Here is a 21,564-nt window from a genome sequence, read left to right as displayed (position 1 = left end):
GTCAACGGTCTCAAAGTTGTATTCTCCTATCCTTATTCTTGTTCGTGTTTGTGTTTGACCAGTGCGGTTTGATGTTGTTGGTTGATTCGTCTTCGGTGCTGACGTTGCCACCATATATTTTGTCTTGCCTTCATTGATGTGCAGCCCAAGATCTCGGGCCGCCTGCTCGACCTGGATGAAGGCAGTTTGTATGTCTCGGGTGGTTCTTCCCATGATGTCGATATCGTCAGCATAGGCCAGTAGTTGGGTGGACTTGAAGAGGATCGTACCTCTTGCATTTACATCAGCATCACGGATCACTTTCTCGAGGGCCAGGTTAAAGACGACGCAAGATAGGGCATCCCCTTGTCGTAGACCGCTGTTGATGTCGAATGGTCTTGAGAGTGATCCTGCTGCTTTTATCTGGCCTCGCACATTGATCAGGGTCAGCCTAGTCAGTCTTATTAATTTCGTCGGGATACCGAATTCCCTCATGGCCGTGTACAGTTTTACCCTGGCTGTGCTATCATAGGCGGCTTTAAAGTCGATGAACAGATGGTGCAACTGTTGTCCATATCCCAACAGTTTTACCATCGCTTGCCACAGAGAGAAAATCTGATCTATTGCTGATTTGCCTGGAGTGAAGCCTATTTGGTATGGACCAGTGAGGTTCTGGGCGTATGGGGCTATCCGGCCTAGCAAGATAGAGGAGAATATCTTATAGATGGTACTCAGCAACGTGATACCTCTATAATTGCCGCACTGTGTGATACCTCCCTTTTTATGTATGAGACAGATAATGCCTCGTTGCCAATCGTCAGGCATTGATTCGCTGTCCCATACCTTGAGCATCAGTTGATGAGCCACTTGGTGTAACTGGTCGCCTCCATATTTAACCAATTCGGCTGTAATTCCATCGGCTCCTGGCGACATATGATTTTGTAGCCGATGAATTGCACGGACTGTTTCTCCTAAACTTGGTGCTGGCAGTATTTGTCCGTCGTCTTCAGTTAGCGGGACCTCCAACTCGCCGATGTTCTGGTTGTTCAGTAGCTCATCAAAGTACTCAACCCATCGCTCAAATATGCCCATTCTGTCGGAAATCAGATTTCCCTCTTTATCTCGGCAGGATGAGCATCGAGGTGTATAAGGCTTCATCCTACTGACTTGTTGGTAAAACTTCCGCGCCTGGTGCGGTTGCTCCCTGTACTTTTCTAGTTCACAGACTTGTTCGTTCTCCCAGGCTTCCTTTTTTCGTCTGTGAAGTCGCTTCTCCGCTCCACGGAGTTCGTGATAAGTCTCTGTGCGTGCCCGCGTTCTTTGAGAATACAACACTACTCGGTATGCGGCATTCTTCCGTCCCGTTGCTAGCTTACATTCATCGTCAAACCAGCCGTTCCGACTCCTTTTGCGGCTGGGGCCAATTATGCTTGTGGCCGTATCCATGATAACGTTCTTAAGATGATTGTGAAGATCGTTTGTTGATGCTTCATCTCCAGGTCCTCAGTTGACTGCGGTTATTGCGGCATCCATTTCCCTCTTATATGTAGGTGTCGCGGAGGGTTGTGTTGTGGATGGCTTCAGTGTTCACTCTCACCTGATTGTCAGAGGGGATTCTAGGTGGTATTGTTATTCGAGCTCGGAGCACCATGCCAACGAGATAGTGATCCGAGTCTATATTGGCCCCCTATATGTTCTGACATTCATCAAGGCTGAGAAGTGGCGGCGTTCGATCAACACGTGGTCAATTTGGTTGAAAGTGGCCCCGTCTGGAGAGGCCCATGTATGTTTGTGGACCGCTTTCCGCGCAAACCAGGTACTTCCAACAACCATTTCGTGTGACCCTGCTAATTGAATAATCCGCAGTCCGTTATCATTTGTTTTTTCATGTAAGCTATGGGGGCCAACGTATCGCCTGAATACGGGCTCCTTCCCTACTTGGCTGTTAAAATCCCCAAGTATGATTTTGATATCATATCTGGGACAGGCTTCGAGGGTTCGTTCTACTGCCTCGTAGAAGGTATCCTTCTCCGACTCTGCAGTCTTCTCTGTAGGGGCGTGAACGTTTATGAGGCTTATATTTCTAAACTCGCCTCGCAAGCGCAGAGTGCATAGCCGTTCGCTTATGTTTTCAAAGCCGATAACAGCAGATTTAATTTTTTGGCTGACTAAGAAACCTACTCCGAGCAAATGGTTTACTGGATGACCGTTATAATATATGGAGTAGTGGCTCTTCTCCAGGAAACCGGTCTCTGTCCATCGCATCTCTTGTAACGCTGTTACATCAGCCCTATATTGGGACAGGGTATCGGCTAGCTGCTCACCAGCTTCATCTCTGTACAGGGAGCGAACGTTCCATAAGAAAACGCGCAAATCGTTGATCTGTTGTCGTTGCCAGGTCCATCGTTTTAAAGTCCGTCCTGTTCGAGGCTCCTGTTGTGTCTTCGTAACAAGTTGTTTTCTGTGTAAGGTTGTCAGCCCTACCCAACCTCCAACCAGGAGGACCAGTTGGTACAATTTGTCCTGTTTTTAGGTGCGGGAGACTCGCCTCCATCCTTCTCCGACTGCAGCTTTTCGTTGAGAAAGAGCTCCCAGCGGTCACCACGTGGAGGTGGAGATAGGGTTTGGTAGTAGAGCTGTTGGTGTTGGTTCAGCAGGCATTTCCCAGGTTTTATGCTCCATCGTGGGTACCAATCCACGTTTCGTCTTGGGACTTATACTACCCTTTGACCCCGTGGCCGGAATTTCAGCCGGGATAAATGAAGACAAATTACTGGCAGTAATACTCACAATGAGGAAAATAAGGGGAAAACGGCAGGAAAAATCAATGAATCTACATGGAGGGCAGATGAAAAAAATTATTAAGGACAATTTAAATTAGTAATAATAATCGTTGCAGCGAACCGATTGGATCAAGGCCTTGAAGTGTGTTAGAGCACTTCATTCAAGATCGTAACGGTAGACAACAGGATAATATTACCCTGTAGCAGGCAATGTGGTCAGCATTGCGCTCACCCGAGATTATTACCCTGATTTGAGTCAGGTACTCATTCACAGTTGAGTCAACTGGTATCCGACGTCAAATCGCGATACATATTCCACTGCCACCTTGCATACAACCACCTTACGCTCTAACCACTGAACTATCCGGACACTACAGCAATTGGTAGAGTGCTTTTAAAATTGTGATTTCCCAGAAATGAAATAACAGATTGATTTGCGTTTTTTGTTTATTTTGAAAATAGAGAATTGGACCCCGCAATCTTTAAAAAATATGTTCAGCTCTGGCCAAGCATTGACCCGAAGTATGGGCGGATTTGCGCTCAATATTTCGCAGTCATATCGCAAAAGATATAGAGGAGCATTTAACAGCAGCGAGCCGCTTTGGTTACACTGCTGTCAGGGCAGAGGTTAGGCAGCATCTGACGGTTTGCCTCTGCCTTGGTAAGAAACCATAAAGCCATCTTCACCTAATATTTTTAAGTTTTGGGTGGAGTAGGAGGGAGTACGTTGCTCCCCAGTTGTTCCGATCCGACATCAAGTAGATGCGGAGAATGAAATGAAAATTAAAAAATGTGTCGGATTATTGTATTTGATGTTGTAATTGCCCGTTTTTGAAACTAACTCCAACTTCTCCTACGTGTTTGACTAAACCTTGAACCCGAAAAAAAAAGTGTAGTGCAGTTTCGTTTAGAACAAATGGTGTTATGGCTCGAAACAAAACTAATCAAACCGATTAAAAAGTAGAACTTTGGCAACTTTTATAACATTAAATTTCAAAATTGCCGTATTTTTTGTTAAAAAGGGACTTAATGTAAACAAATCTCGGGAATTCTAGTTCGAGCCATAATGACGAGTGTTGCGATGAATTTAATAAAGAAAGCTGTTAAAATCATACCAGCAGTTCCTGAGAAAAATAAGGAGAAATTTTGAAAAGCATGTGTTGAAGATAAACGCGTTCAAAATTTCAGAAAATGTAAAAGCTCTTTAAATTTAAATGCAGGCAGGTCTATACAATGAAAAAAAAAGAAGCTAATCGAATAATAAATGCCCGAATTGTGAAGAAATTACCGAGCGATAATGAAGGGTGATAGGGATTTCAGAAAGGTGGAAGGATAACGCAAAGTAACAACAGACAACCAAACCGCACAGGTTCAAAAACGACAGAAGGAATTCATATAAACCGGAAACAATCCACTCACTTTAGATATGAAAGGTTTTGTGTATTTCTTATATAAACATGTTTGAGTGGACATTTGTCGCGTTAATACCTGACACGTAATGCATATGTATATATTATGTCAGAATATTCACTTTCACGTGCTACTGACATTCAAGATCTTAGAATTTGCACTGAAGCAACAACTTCGACCTATTATAACTTTATTAGTAATAGTCCAATTTATATAAAACTTGGTAAGATCATGCTTTATATTTATATTTTTCGGTTGAGTAGGTTCTGGAAATATATCCGTGAAACAAATGCCAACTTTTCAGCTCCCCGACTCATTCTTGTGCATTCAATGTCAAAACAGCTTTGAATATTACTAAGCGAGACCTTTTATTTGATACCCCACATAACTAAAGACGGTGAAAAAAAATGTTACATCCCCTTTTGCATGTATGGAGAAATTCCACGTGTACGATGTAACTCACCTTCTATCGAATTCCCAGATCTCCAAACAGGCGCGAACCCCGGGGGGCGTACCTACTGATGTGTAAAAATATCTTCACTTACTTCTCTTTTCTGACTGTGGATGGGCTAATGTTTGCTTATATCTGGTGCGTAGACCAAAATGGTTATAGGAAGGATACCCAGATAATAAAGTCAACATGGAAGAAGTGAGAAGGAGTAAACTTACAGCACAGGGGCTCGGAACCCTAACAACGGCGGTTTTTGGGAGTGAGCAAGCGAGCTCCAGGCCCTCGATATCCCCCACACCAGTGCATAAGTGGTGAACAACTTGGCCACCGCGGGAAAAAATCTGTAAAGCACATTAAACGCTAAGGGCGACGGTGTTTAAAAAGGGTGACCTGGTCAAGAATCATACAGAACAGAGCCGTGACATGGAGGAACTATAATTCATGCAGCTTGGAGCAAAAATAGTTGAGCTGCCCAAATTCATCACGACATGCATAACATGCACCAAGCTATTAAAAACATGGTGAGAGCCACTAAACTCCTCTGCAATAGGTCGCAGCAGAAGGAAAGATTACCCAAGCAAAAGCTGAAACCGGCCGCTCAAACATCTCTTGTTTGATCTCGGCAGACCCATACATTGACTATTTCTTGATAAGTGGCGAGATTAACATAAAACCTTATCTAAATACATGTTCATTTTGTTGAAGCCGTTCCTGGCATCAGGGAACATTATCCACTCATACGTCAAGCCATCCGTGCACCATCTCTACCAACCCCCAGATTTCAGAAGCACCAACTGGTGGCTCATAAACCTTAAATACAGACTACTGCAACTCCTACTTCCATGCAACTAAATAACCTCACGTTCCTCCCAGATGACGTCCTTCAAGACATCCAATATATGAGAACTCCAGAGAGGAGGAGGCTATTTAGTACTTTTACCTAAAGATTTGTGAAACTAGTCGACCCTTTACACCAACACATCCACCCATAATATCTAACTTTTTATTAAAGCCACTAGTCGTAAGGATATCCTCCCCAAAGTATTTCCCTTTCGATCCTCCTTGCGACTACCTTCTGAAAGCACCCCATTCCAGATCCAATATGCTTGATCCAAATTTTGAAGTCGAAGTCAATGCGACAATAACTGCCTTCAAACCCACACCGTCATTTACCCGAAGCTCTAGTCAACTTGTCTTTTTCAGCACTTCTTGCTCTAGACTCTAGACTGGTTCTATCCGACAAATCAACTTTGCCAACCCCAAAACGGACGCAATATCCCATTAACCAAAGCCTATTTTGGCTTTGGTTAATGTCGACTGGACATGACTAAATCCCGGTCATTATCCTCCTCTGCTCAGCAACAATTAATTCGTTCCCTGAACGCCCACTTCTCCACAACTTGAAAGTGTGCCCAGGTGATATCGGTACTAAAGATAAACGAGAACCCGAGGACGTACTTACTGATAGCTGCAGACATATCTCCATCTTCGAGCGGACCCCCAATTATCATTATTACCGATTAAGACTGTTATAGTAACAATACTTCCACCAACTAGATCACTAGGTTGAGAATGCTGTTCTTGCTGTTTTAGTCTTGATAACCGAAATCTTGCTCGGCCTACCTTGTTAATTAAATCTACTATACAACAAAATTATGTATTCCTCACGTCAAAATTCTAAACGCTGCGAATAGAAGGATCTTTACATAGCCTTTATGGTATGGCCCCATTTATAAAATTTTAAAATATTATACTATGATTAGAGTTGTAGGTCGAACTTCCATTTTTAAAGAAGTAGCCACTATGGAAATTCCGCCGGCAAATCGTCTACCTACGTTAGCGGTACGAAATCAGAATAATGTTCTCTAAGGTAGAAAAATCATCCTTGGTACTATCAAGATGATAAAGCAACTGGAGTACGAAAGCAACGTGTACAAATTAACATCATGTAGAAGGGTTTCCAAGCTATTTTATTCATCATTGGGCAAATTATCGGAAAATGAAATTAGACTGTATGGGACACAAAATTTGTCTTTCTTCATTGCTGGCTTTGCACTCCTGAGTATTCCATTTTCTTCAAAAAACAACATTTCAATATTACGCCGATTCTGTGATCAATCGTACTTCATGTGATTGAGGAAAATAGAGGGGTAACAATTAACAGCAACGATACCCGCAAGTCCAGATTCTATCTTTCTGCAATCCAGACAAATGTCAACAAATTTTATTTATGGACTTTGTGTGACTTTTCCGTTTTTCCACAATTAAGGACCGGGGATTATTCAACTAGCAGTGTCACACGAAATGTTTGTGGAAAGTACTTATTTTATGCGGCAAGCGATCCAATAAACATGGGTCTTTCCAGACTTTTAACCAAATCAGCCATGTGCTAATCGAACGCCGCCACCTCTCCGTCTTAATGGATGTCAGAGCATATAAGGAGCCAATATAGACTCAGATCACTATCTCGTTGGAATTGCATTCATTCTATGGTAGAAAAGAAGACGTGGCTGTCACAGATGGCACAGGTCATGACGCCAGACTGCTTTTGGGGATATCGAATTGGTAGACACCGATGCCCTTACTAAGGTACGTCTAAACCGGATACCTGTCGTTGCGCCGTTGATGATAATGACAAACTAGCTACAAACAAAGAGATTGAGAGATGATCAACTGAGAATCCCAAGTTAGTTTTAAGCAATTGACAATATCAGAGCGTTCAATCCAATCGACATCGAGTGCACTTCACCGTGTATTATAAAAGGGCCCCAACGAGAAGACTTATCCTCCCATCCTGCGTGTTTATTAGAGTAATCTTTTAGTATGTTTGACAAGCCTCTGAGAATCAGTAGGAGATCTTCACGTAAACGTAATTTATGATTTATAAATTGCCACCTGAGTGCGTGATAGAATAGATTTTGAAATGCAAGATCATTCAATTTCCTCCATGTATTGACAGGCCACGAGTTAAGAACCAACTGTCAATCAAACCAAAAACATATTGTATATTTCTACACACTCTTCCGAGTTTCGATCCACATTAAACACAACCACATCATCTGCATGTGCTTGCGCGAAATTCGGGGACAGTCTTTTATTGCTTCTGTTGCCATGTGTACCACTTAAATAAATCATCATCGATTCCATACTCGCTTGTGACAGCAGAAAGTTTTTGCCAAGGGGCACAATAAAAACCCCCTTCAATAATATCCACAAAAACCACGTCGCATACCCACCTTCCAGGGTTGCGTCCTCTATCTTAGGAACCTAGGAATAGAGAGCAGACTCACATAACTCGCTACGTTGGTAAGCTAGATAGTTTTCGCTCAATGGGTGTCGCCTCAGCTTTTTTTCAGGAATATGATGCTTAATCCGTGTCTCCACACATTCTAGCAAGAATGACTTTCTGTCGCAGCAAGGTGCGATATATCATCATTTTGTATCGGAGTGTTTTTACACTTCTATGCTACGTGCTTCAAAATATTCAAAGAGCAAAATAGCAGCTAAATGAAAAAGCATTCGCAACCATCGTTCTTGCAATCTTCCAATTTCTCTTACAGAAACGCTTAATTCAATTCAATCACCTGTCCAGCTAGTAGTCCAGCTTGAGTATATATTCACGGTATGATTTTCTGAAGTTTAACCGCTTTCCATCCTTATTGCTTTTGCACTGCGACCAAATATTATATATGTATGTTCAAGCAATAAATCTTTCAGAGGGAAAGAGGGTATGTTTACGGTTAATGGTTTGCGGTAGTCATGTGATACATTCCTTCGGGGATGATGTTGCCTCTCTTTTATTGCACAAATCAGAAAGAAATGCTTCTATGTCTTTTGCTGCTTGTGATTTCATGGATCTAATCTGATGAAAGTTAAACCATCATTTGCACTTGACTAGTTTTAAGTCAAGTGCTATTGCTATGCTATTGAAAAAAATAATAACAATCGTGAAAACTGCTTTCTCCATGCTCGCGCAAGGGATTCTCAAAACTTGACTTGAAAGTGAGTTTTCGCGACAATTTACCATCAAAATGTTGCCTAGATTGGACCAACGTCTCCCAGTCGAAGTCGAATATCGAAACTATTAAGAGCATTTTATTCAAGAACTCTTGCAGAATGCAAGAAACCTATCACAATTGGAGAGATAGTGGTGCCTCGCAATGCGACAACTTTTCAAAATCCATCCTTGAATATGAATTCCACCATTAATTTTATAAACCTTCGCTCAGAATATGATTAGGTCCTAACGACAGCTAAAGTTGGAGATTTGTTTTTGTTAGTTTCATCAAATACAAAGGAAAATCTCTAAGTGAAAATTTATCACAAAATAAAAAAAAAATCTATTACTTACCAAATGCCATGAAGAAGTAAGCATAAGCAATGTCAGCAGGTTCCGTTGCAGATCTATAGCGAACGCATTTCCTTTTCTCAGGATCATGATATAGTCCAAATCCCACTAATGGGAGGAATGTAACAACAGCAGCAATATTTACTAAATAAGCAATTGTCTTTTTTATTACGGAATATGTAATATGCTAGGGAAAGAAAAAGCAGTTAACAACACTTCCTCCAAACTAGCCGTTATTTCAAAAGCAGGAAAATTACCTTATGATATGTAAATGGTCTTGCAAGAGCCATCCACCGTTCGGCGGCCATTACAGCAGCTATGCAACCTGAACTCAATCCAAAATATCTGCAAATTACGCGTCCTATGCAAAAAATTCTATAACATTTCACAAGGACATGTCCAGGAAGAGAGACTTCTGCTATCATTTGCGTTAGCATGCCCAACAAAGCGATTAAATTATTTGAAGCCAAGCATCTACAAAAGATAAGAAAAAAATCCGGATTAGAAATGAATTTGTAAATGAAAATCAAAGGTGAAGAAACACTATAATAATAGATAAGGGTCGTTTTCGTATGTTACTAGTTTTTCATTGATGATTTGCGATAATTAATTGAATGGAAATACCATATCAATAACAAAAATAGGATTACACGAGATACAACATACTTTGTATCTTTTGGATCCAAATCTAATCTTTTCTCGCTTCAGTGTCACACGTGTATGCTTTCTATTCACTTAGGAAACAAGAGCATTTACTATACATCATCATCATTATAGTCGTCACTTCCTGTCAACAGCAAGACTAAATTCCCACTCCAGGCTCCACGTGGATCCACGCTCTTTTCATATATTCACACCAGCTGATGCAAACACACTCATATACATACATGTACGGGCTTTTGTGGAGAGAACAAAAGGATTTAGTAACTGAACCTGAATTTCGATGGATACGTCCTCCTTACTAGCCGCTGACTGATAAGTTCAAAGCAGGTGGTGTAAGCACATCTGGAAGCCAAAAATGTGTAATGCTTTTTTGAAACAAGCATTATTTGCTGACTGAAAATACCATTGTGCTGCAGTCCTCCACATTTCGGAATTTTTGTGAAGCATTAATGATTGTAACATGAGCAATTTTGCAAGGAGTCGCGTTTCATACGGTCATTAAGTGTTTGGTTCTAGCGCGGAGGAGGTGAGTATAATGAGATCATGGAGTTATTCATGCCTGTTTGGCATACTATCTTTAAGGCGCTCGTTATGTACTTTAATTTCAAGCTCGGTCGAAAAGATGACTACGTGTTCCGAACCCGAGGAGAGCTTTGACCACCTTTTCTGGATAAAGTCCTGTCGCGGATCTGTGATTACCGCCGTCGGTTTTACTCATGACTCTCTTTATCTCGACATCGTCGGTGAATCTAAATAAAAGGTACTTTGTGTGAGTGCAGCCTAAGTAGAATGCGTAGTTAAAAAGCCTCCATCGAAAGTCCAACCAGTTGAGACTGAATTTGATTTTATTTAATTTTATTTTTCAATAGTCTCATACTTCTAACATGGTCGTTTATATTTAGTTAAATTTAGCTTAATTATATTGCAATGAACAACTGTTTGGCCTACCCGACCTTTCACATAACTTTCTTTACTTGTGGATGCTTTGCGTTCTATATCGATCATAACAACTGCATTTTCATGACAAATACTATTTTGCCACATTGCGCTCGGACTTTAATTAAAGCAAGGTTTTATATTGCTTACTTAAATGTAACTAAAATCTATTTACAAACTTAACCTAACTTAATACTACTATCCTCAGTAAAACAAAAATAAAATGCTCAGATCAAGGAGAGAGATAAATAGAGTACAGTTGGAGTTATTCCACTATGCTAGATCCTACCCGATCTCTCTTGGTGACAGGTCCCGCGATAGGCCGACCAAGAAAATGCATACAATGTCATTACAAGCATGATGATCGGATTGAGTCACAAGTCTCGGAGAAATGCTAGGGCGTCCACCTCAGTCGACGCGGCAGGACGGGCCCCGGTCGTGTCGAGAAATGGGCAAGGGTTCTTGACGCATGGACGGCATCAGGACATAAGCAAGTTAGTCCGAACAAAACAAACAAAACAAATACGTGTCTGCATTCTAAATGTTGGTACCCTAACTGGAAAGACCGAGGAACTCGCAAGAGCCCTTCGGAAAAAGCGCATTGATATCTGCGCTCTGCAAGAAACCCGATGGTCTGGTGCAAAAAGCTGCGACATTGAACGCGAACGTAAATTTCTCTCACACTCCACACACTCAATATGGTGTTGGCATTGCCATCTCAGAGGGTTCCTGACGGCTCACGACTATATTATCGTTGTCGGCGACCTTAATGGTCACGTGGGTGAAAAGGCAGACGGCAATAGGTGTCATGGGGAAAAGGGGTTCGGAGCGCGCAATGAAGGTGGTGAGCGTATGATCGATTTTGCGGACACCCATGACCTTGTACTTACGAATACATGGTTCGTCAAACGATTGCCTCATCTTCCTACATTTTATAGTGGGAGCAGTAATACGCAAATCGACTATATTCTCATAAGACGCCAATATTATACCACTGTCACTGATTGCAAAGTCGTTCCCTATGAGACCATCGCACCTCAACATCGGCCGTTGATTGCCGTCTTCCGAATTAAGCCACTGATAAAACAGCGTGAGGAACGCACTGGTCCGCGGCGCATTAATTGGTGAGAAGAAAAAAGAAACGATCTCACTCACACGATTACCGACCATTACGAATGTGGAAGAATCATGGAACCAAATGAAAGACAGGATCCACAAAGCGGCCTCCGCAACCCTCGGGGTCACCAAGCCGGGCAAGCGGTACATCAACCGAGATACTTAAAAGAAACGCCTCTACCACAAATTCCTCAACGACAAAACGCCTGCCAATCGGCAAATGTATAAGAATGCCAACCAAGAAGCAAAGAAAATGGTCGTTGTCACCCGAACGAAATATTATAAAAATCTTTACGATAAACTGGCCACTCGGGATGGTGAGAGAGATCTGTATCGACTTGCTAAAAGCCGTAACGAACGTACACAGGGCATCGAACACTTCTGTTGCGTTAATGACAAGAACGGTACTTTGCTTACCAACCGTCGAGCCGCAACGGATAGATGGCGAGAATACTTCGAACAGATTTCGACTAAAGAATTAGCTCATCCTCCACTTCCACAATCATTGACGACATTTGGACCAGTTCCACCTGTCACCACTACAGGTGCTTACTTTCCCATACCATGAAGATTTTTGAACGCATTCTTGACAACCGTATTCGCGAAATCGTTGAAATAACCGTGAATCAAGCGGGATTTGTCAAAAGCTGCGGAACTACTGACGCAATACACGCTGCGCGGTTACTCATGGAGAAACACCGTGAGAAACATCGCCCTCTTTACATTGCATTCCTGGATCTAGAGTAAAAGTTTGACCATGTGCCACACGAACTCATCTGGTATGCTCTACGACAACACTTAGTGCCAAAAGAACTCGTGCGCTGGGTTCAATTACTCTACCACCATCCAAAAAGTAAAGTTCGAAGTATAGCGGGTGTATCAAAACCGCTTCGTGTCTCTGTTGGTGTTCATCAAGGAAGCGCCCTCTCACCAGTCCTCTTTGTTCTTGCTATGGACACCGTCTCACGGGATATCCAATGTCCAGCGCCCTATACACTGCTTTATGCAGATGATGTTTTCCTGGCGTCTGATAGCAAAAATGATCTCAAGCAACTTGTCCAAAAATGGAATGATCTCCTCGTACAACACGGTCTCAGATTTAATCTAAACAAAACTGAATCCTTGACGACCGATCCTCGTGAAACAGGCACAATCACTGCCAGCGGCAGTGATCTACCCAGAACTGAGCGATTTAAATACCTCGGGTCAACGCTATCAGCCAATGGAGAATTGCGTTATGAAATTGCTTCACGCATTAAAGCAACCTGGATGAAGTGCGTTCCACAACTGGTGTTCTTTGTGATAGACGTATCAACCAGCATCATCATCATCTGAGTATTGGCCAACTATAAAAGACAATGAACGGCGCCTTGCGGTAATGATACGAAGATGTTACGTTGGACTAGTGGCGTGACACGTTTAGATCACATCCGAAATGAGGTGCTAAGAGCTGGCGGTGAGGAAGACGGCGCGGCCACCAAAACCAAGTAGTCGAGGAGAACCTCCATAGTGGTGGCACCGGGAGACGCTGTATTCACTTTGGCTTACCGGCCGTGATGCAGTAGGCGAGTGCTCCAAAGGCCTAATCAGGGCCCAGTCTGCACGGGGGCTCATCTGAAGTGTCAATTTGGTCACGAAACCTCACCAGGGGTATACTGGTACCATGGAAACCGGGATAGCTAATGGACTCTCATACTTTGGGTGAACTCCCGTTGTATGTGAGTACAGCTCGGTTAGGAGCTTCATGGTGGTTGCGGTGATGCTCAAGCGAGAAGAGACCTTCAGGCCTCGGCGTAGTGTTGCGTTTCAACACGGGTACCGTACTCTTTAGTTCGGTAGAGATTTAGGTAGGTCTTGCATCCACCAGTATGAGTGCTAAGCCATGCACTTGGTATAGACTGGTACCGTTGTTGCTTGTCTCAGCGGGGCTCTGATTGTGGTCACAAAATCAGTCCGTGTCCTAAGAAGACCGTGGGATTAAGTCTTCCAGACAGGTGCTCACGTAAAACCCTCAAGGACTTAACATCCGAAATGAGGATATCCGCGATCGTTATGGGGTTGCACCGATCGTGGAAAAGTTGCAAGAAAGGCGTCTTCGATGGTATGGTTACGCAATTCGTGCTAACGAGAATTCACTTGTCAAAATTGGTCTGAACATCGAAGTCGATGGTAAACGACCAAAAGGCCGGCCGAAACAACGGTGGATTGATACGCTTTATGGGGATTTAAAAGCCTAGAGATCGCACCCAGATCAGGCATTCAATAAAGCCACATGGCGAAACCGATCACGACGAGCCGACCCCGCTTGTGAACGGGACCAAGGCTACAGAAAAAGAAGATTTACAATGGCATGTTGTGGTTTACTTTGCCTAATGTATCTGCAACCCAGCCAGGAAAGGATTATCAAGAGAGGAAGAATGGCGGGTTTTATGTTAGTACTAACAATTTGGCAGGGCCTTACGAATATGGGCGAAGTTGTATTTCTTTATGCGAAGCTCTGCCCACATCCTCAAGCAACGTCGGAGAATCCTCATAAATGAAATCCTGTTTTCTACGGTTATAAGACAACTTGATACAGAGGTGCGTCTTCATGTTTTGCGCTAGTGCATCCCTGCAATTGCACCTTATTCGAAGCGAATCTCAAACATCTTCATCCCCACTGCGCAAGAAGTCGGTATTCCCACCCCTAACGAAAGACTGGAAGGTGCTAGGCCAATAACCTCTGCTAGACTGCTTTAGTTCGGTTAACAGCGGCGGACCTGTAGAATCAACTTTCCCTGTGTAAATTAACGTTAGCCAAATTAGTGAGCTTCTTTACTGGAGTGAAACATTTTATATTTTCCTTTCAACTGTTGTTTCCCGGGTTATTTAATCGTGAACAAATTGAGTGTATGGACCTAATATTTCAGAAGAGGAAGCTTTCTTTCATTTGACTAGGTGTTTCTCAGCAGAGATCTCGGATAGAGTGGGAGCCCCTAGACACGGCTGCTGTCATCCGAAGTCTCCAGGGTAATCAACAGATCACTCAGACGAAAATACAAAAGCATCACGCCCAAAAGCATCCCATCAAAGGAAATGTCTCCTAACAAGCTTTTTAGGGCATTGCAATCCTTACCTCTCACTACAACATAAAAGGTGCCTCGAGATTTATACATCGAATAGGTCTGTTCACTTCAATGTTACACAGGCATTCAGTATACGCATAAATACGCATAATGGCTTAGAATGTATTGAGTTCTAGCGAAAGTGGCAACTTTAACTAATGCTAATAGTCGAATTTTCACTAAATTTTTCAGAATCATCCTCCACATTAAAAGGGGGTTTACAGTAAATTAACAAAATATAGTAATGTACCAGTATTAAATTTATTGAACAAATGCTGGTATCAGGGTATTTTTGTGTCTTGCGACCATATCGACCTGGATATCAGCTATTCGACCGAGAAATTTTTAAGAGCAGGTTTTCGATTTTCGTTTTTGCAACTGGTTTCAAAACAAAGACTTGACTCGGAAATGACGTCCCATTCCCTCTTTTATATGTATGGACCTCCTTTCAGCGGATGGACATGACATTCACTGCATGCGTGAAAGTTCACTGCTCCAAATTTCGTTCCAACTGGTGTCACGAAAACGTTAACTGGTGTCAGTAACACGAACAAATAGATAGTAAACCGCGGTTGGTAAAGTTTTGTTCTCCATAAAATCTGAAAACCAATTAGATCGGTTAAGGAATGAACTATCAAATAATTATAAGCGTGTTAGACTACCTCATTCAAGCTGTAACGACACACAGGTGTACCGTACAGTGTAAGAGGCAATGAGGTCCACATTGCGCTCGCCCGTGATTATTACCCTGATTTGGCTCAGATAAACAATCACGATATAAACCCCTCTGCCAGCAGTAGATTTGAACCGTGATGTTCCGCTGCGACGGTCTAGCCCCTAGCCTAATCAAAGTACTAGTAAAACCATTGAAAATAACTAAGAACTGAAATTCGTTAAGCCCAAAAAAGGTCAAAACTTTGAAGGTAGCAATAAATGAAAAGGAAGAAATCGAGCATTATTAAAGCGGCACAAAGCTCACTTACTTCAAATTTTGTATCTTCAAATAACAAATTGTTCACAATAGAGTAAAGCTACGACCTTCAGATACAGAGGTACGCCAAAAAGTTTAGTCTTATGCAGCCACAACACCTTTCTGGTTTTCGTAGAAAAGGGACTTATAAATGCAAATCGTTACATCAACTACAATTTTTCTACTGCAATTCAGCAAAGCTCAGGGGAATTTTATCATGTAAACGTTGCTCAAGCTTGGTGCCGAGCCAATTTACCTGGCTTTTCACCAAAGAAAGCTGGCCTGCTCATTTAGCAGATTTAAACCCACTAGACTATTCCATATGAGGAAGATCGGTGCATTCTCTCATATATATCAAGACTCTCCGTCTAAAGGGAGACTCATTGAAAGCATGGCGTGAGTTAGATGAAAATATGTAGGTCGCGGCGCAGTGAAACAATTTACAGGACTTCCAAGAGACGTTACAAGACGTTGAATAGCAACTTTCTAGCAATTCGAAAATTGATTAGAAATTATTATTGCTTGTAACTTCCATAGAATCTTTGCAAAATTGAATTGAATGCAGTTGTATCAAAATAAAATGTGGCAATTCCTCCGACACCTCCTGTAAATACTTCTCTTGTACTCGTAGGCGACAAAATATCTAAACATATTGCCGGGAACTCGCTAACATAATACATAGTCCTTATTGACATTTTCAAATTAAAGTAATTTTCATATTATGCCTTAAGATGTTAGTTTCTATTTTGTAAGATTTTATAACATATTATATTATACTTTCTACTATAAGTTCCAAGAAAACTGAATAGTTGCTTAGCCATGAATTCGGTATCGAGTAGAGTTGCAAGGTAGATGATCCAATTTTCAGCAAATCATCCGAAGTATTGTGAGATGCGCAAGAAACCATTCAAGTTGGCCGAAGTCAACTAAACGAGTGAAACTCCCTCAAAACTTAAAGTGGCAAAATTGACCAGAAAGGTCCACCCGCAATTAACGCAGACCCGCACAAGTGTCGCGTCGACACACACATAAAGAAGTGCTAACCAACCTTGGGAAAGCGTACCTTTTGGACACTTCAACGCCACTCACGCCATTATCAAAGATTTCACGTATCCTTGAATCGGTGTGAGAAATTCCATCGGAACCTGACATACAAAATGGGAATATTGGGTGAGGCTAAAAATACAAAAATAAACAAGCTAGGAAAATGGAAACAGGATGCTTCAGATATGAAAGATTATTATATTATTAAGTTTATTTTAGCAGATATCGGAAGGGAAGCATAGACACCGTATAGTAGCAGTCTCGTGATTTGCTTCAGATTTTTCTCCTCCCGATTAACTATTGAAAATTGTCTGTAAAAGAAATAGTCATTTTCGGGCTCTCATAAGGCATCTTTCTGTACCAAATATCAGAACTGAACCAACCTTAGGAAAGGACTAATCGATGTCCCACATGACTACATTCGCTGGAAAAAAATGTACACCCCTTTCGTATGTATGGAGACCTCGTTTATACTCACGCAGAACGTACTTAGCCACTACATGGCTGGGGGTTCATAGTCTCTCCCTTCCTAACAAATTTAGAGTTAATAGATGCAGCCGTTTCTGAAAAAAATGCGTGTGAAAGACAGTAAACCAATTTTAAGAGAGTTTTCTTGTACACAAGATCCCCACTCTCAAATAACTAGGTGAGGCCACAAAGTACACAATTTCGCACTGAATTTTACGCAAAAACCACCACCACAAAATCACTTTTTAGATAGCATTTTCCAGATACATATTCCCTCTCTTCTCAACTTCTTGTTTCTTGTTTCTTTTCTATCTTCGCGATATCTACCACCAGAAACTGAATAGACATCAATGGGACTTTCGTCGAACAAGTTTCCATCGTATGCACTAGAAGAACAATTATAGGCGCAATATGCGTTCAGATGTTTCGCAAAAATCCTTCAATAAATAAAAATGTTGCAGTTCCCTTTACCGGTCCGTTAGTAAAGAAAGCATTTGCTAGCATGGGTAACAGCATGGACATGTGTACGGCCGAGTCATGCAATTTCTTATTAAAGGAAAAGACGAAAAGGCTGATGATAATTTTGGTATTTGATTAATTGACAGATTTTAGGGTTTTGGGGGAATTTAAAAGTGACGATGTTTTGTGGTATACAAATTTCAAAGGAAGATTAAAATGATGAGTTATAAATTAGTATTTAAAATGTCTTAGTAATGTGTAATGTGAATTTGGGATGGAATTTAGGGATGGAAGAAGAAGATAACTTAGGTACATCATTTAGCTAGAAAAGCGGAAAAGGGTAAATGTTACTAACAAGCAAATGGATCTTTTCCTCAACTAGGTGCAAGATAAAGGCGAAAAGAAATGAGCTGCATTTCGCGAAACCACAAATACTAGAGGTGCTGAAGTGTGAACATTTCCGAGGCTGACTAGCACAAAAACATTCAACCATGTGTCAACAGAACACTTGCGTAGAGTTGGACTAATTGCGCCCGGACCTTAGCGATAAATTTCGCCACTTCTTCACTTTTTTTAGAGTAGCTCTGTCCTCTCAGTGGACTTCGGCCAAGTCCGATGATCATTTGCTCATCCGTGTTAGCCACTACAGAACGCTTTTGCCAAAAGCCGTTACCATTTCCGACTTATTTCCAATAAATGAAATGTATTTATTAAAAACTATTATTCAGGGAAGGGCAAATAACTCCACTGACACTTCTGAATTAAATTATGTAATTGAAATCACGATGAAATACGCTTATAACAAAATACTCTCCTCAGCTGACAAACACGCTAGCTGCCAAGTGCGGGTACATTAAACCATAATTGCAGCTACTCTAGATCACAATCGATGCCTGGCAAATGCCAGGCATCGATTAGCATTCCGCAGCCTACATAACGATGAAATCTATGAGTGATACCATGACCGCCAGATTGTGCAAAAAACCCGGGTCAATAGGTCACGGTATGCGGATCACCTGATCCGTATGGATGAGCATGATCCAGCACGAAAAGTCAATATCTATGGTAAAAAATACTAAGACGAGGCAGACCCTGCCTGAGATAGAACGATAACATAGGCCAGGACGCCAGGCAGCTTTTAGGGATATCGAATTGGTGGACCTCGATGCAATACCAGGATGTCTGGAGTTCGTTTTCAAGCCAGGCCTAGGCCGTATACCGGTCGTTGCGCAGTTGATGATAATGATCGATTAGAATTTGCTGTAATCATCATAAACAATTATTTGCCGACTTTAATACAACTGGAATCACCACAATCCCGGAGCTTGTATGTATAATATAAACCGGGTTGGGTTATAACCTTGTATTGAATTCCCCAGGTTCATCATCTGACATACATATATATATTATGACGAGTGAAAAACTGACTTTAAATGGGAAACAACATCAGGAGGTTTTCAGAGTCATTTTTTTTATTACCGACATCATTAACTTAACTATCCCAGAATACACTACGAAAATTTCTCAGCGAAATTCGTGCTCCTTTAGACTTTATAGGCGTAGAACGGAGCGATTATCGAAGACAGGCTCAGGGTCCACCGCCCAGGAGATAATCGCTTTATGTCCTTACGGAGTTTTGTAGGGTCATGTAAATTTTGTTTTTATAATACTTGGTGTCAGTCCTCTGTACGAGTGCATTTGTATTTGTTGTAACTGTATTTGGCTTATAATTAAGAAAGGGGATTTTTGACACATTTTTTTTTTCAAAAGCGTTTTCCTCTAAATCATTATTTTTTCGCTTTTTCCGTAATTCTAACTCAAAAAGTAATAAACCAATCATTAGAAAATTTGGAGGTATGATTCTCTAAAAAATTACCAAGAATATGAACTAACATTTAGGATGACATCATATTTGAAAGGTGCATTTTATCGTAATTTATGAAAATGAAATGAAAATTGAAATATTTTTCTTTAGCACCTATAAAATTTTTCATTTTAGTTATTTTCAGCTACATTCAGGTTTACATCCTTAAAAAATAAGTTAGTGATGCAAAATTAAACCCTTTTTGGTTTTCGATGAAAATTGAAGTCGCTGCACGTCCCACAGTTGGAGAACTCTAATTAAGGCCTTCAGCGGTATATTGTCGCGTAGGTTTTTCTTTTTGGCATAAATTTAAAAAAAAAATCAAAAGTTTTTGTGTATGTGACTAATATGATGCCCAAATTCGAATGATTTCCAAATAATTTTTCCTATTCAAAGAAATTCAATAAAGTACATAAAAGGGCCTTCTAATGTGATTTCACCTTAAGCGGACTTTTTACGGTCAGCGTGTTTTTGTTTGTAAAAATTATTTGTTTACTTATTCGATAATATATAGTCTCAACAACCATCCCTCAAAATTTCAAATCGAAACTCGCAATAATTTATTGTTTTTTTCTGAAGGCAAGTAAGGAAATCCCATACAAATCAGGAATCAGGAATTACAGGATAGATTTTAATATTTTTTTTATCAAAATAATCACAATACTCGCCATAATGGCCCGAACTAGAATTTTTAAGATTCGTTGATATTAAGTCCCTTTTTCGATATTTTAGTTGTAAAAAATAAAGGTAATTTTAAAATTTAATTTTTTAAAAGCTGCCAAAATTCTACTTTTCAACTGATCCCGTTAGTTCTAGTTAAAGTCATAACCACATACGTTCACAAAACTGCCATTCTAATTTCCTGTTCGGGTCCACGTCAAAAAAAGCGAGAGAAATTGGGTCAAGTCCCAAAATAAGGGCAATTTCAACATCAAATACAACCCTGTGTATAACAACAATATTTTTTTTTTTTGATTTCATTCTTTATCTTCAAAGTGAGATAAACCGCAAATCAACACATTATTTCGTTTCTGAGAAAACGCAATTTTAAAAACAATACTAATTGCACTCTGAGCATGAAAACTGCCCTTAAAGTTGATTTCCGAAGTAAAAATTGTAGTTTTATTATCTTCCTTCAAGGAAAAAATGAAACAATACATATTTGCTTGTATTTTGTCACATTAATTTTTTAGAAAAACAGAACCATATTACTCAACTCAACCCCTTTATTTTCCATCCGTCACTCTATTTCATTCATCACGAATTCTATTGATTAAGATATTTCATTTGATATCCCATGTGATTATTTTTGAAAAACATTTTATTGCTATTTATCTTGCAGGGATCTGTATAAGATATATATATCTGCGCATGATAAGGTTGACCATTATTTATAATAGCAACATTCCAAATAATAAAAGTGAAGAATATTTGCGTCTTGTGCGATAATTGCCTTCTACATTGAGATACAAATGAAAATTTCGAACACAAAGGGAGACGAAATTTACCATATCGTACATTAATACATGTCTGGCTTAACCACAATAACACCCTATAACCTTTTCAAGTTTGAGTGCTTTTGGTGCACTTGACCTTCGCCTTAAACTTCCCTTGAAATAATGATTAACACAATGATTACCCCTAAATACCTGATAATCTTCATTAGCAAAGTAACTGACTATTTCATCAAATATGCATAATCCATTGTGGACAATGACACTTTAATATTGTTTTAATCAGCTTTTCATTATCAACCGTTTGCTTCCGTAACGTCTAGCCGGGCTACGTGCGCCCGTTAGAAAACTGGGTCAAGGTTTGCCCAGCATAATTTTATTCACTTTTTTATCTATTGAACCTGCACTAGTCACCTTTAAATGCGTGACTTTCTCATTTAATCAATTCCAAAGGTATTCCCATATCTTCCAAACAGTTCGCGTGAAAAATGCTTCCTCTATTGGGTGTGGTTGTC

The 21,564-nt window shown here is 40.7% G+C and overlaps 1 protein-coding gene across 3 annotated transcripts in view; it reads right to left on the bottom strand.

Moving 5' to 3' along the window:
- The window catches only part of LOC119648638 (thromboxane A2 receptor), a 206,426-nt gene that overhangs the window by 23,256 nt on the left and 161,606 nt on the right, over nt 1-21,564 (bottom strand). For all 3 annotated transcript variants that reach the window (XM_038050408.1, XM_038050409.1, XM_038050407.1), the window contains exons 2-3: nt 9,229-9,445; nt 8,975-9,158 (exon numbers count right to left, since the gene is read on the bottom strand). In XM_038050408.1, the coding sequence (XP_037906336.1) occupies nt 8,975-9,158; nt 9,229-9,445 (401 nt within the window). The remainder of the gene's footprint in view (nt 1-8,974; nt 9,159-9,228; nt 9,446-21,564) is intronic.

Source organism: Hermetia illucens, chromosome 2 (assembly GCF_905115235.1).
Source record: "Hermetia illucens chromosome 2, iHerIll2.2.curated.20191125, whole genome shotgun sequence".
NCBI classification, from domain to species: Eukaryota; Metazoa; Arthropoda; class Insecta; order Diptera; family Stratiomyidae; genus Hermetia; species Hermetia illucens.
The sequence above is the reverse complement of the archived record's forward strand: the minus strand, read 5'-3'. Positions and strand labels throughout refer to the sequence as shown.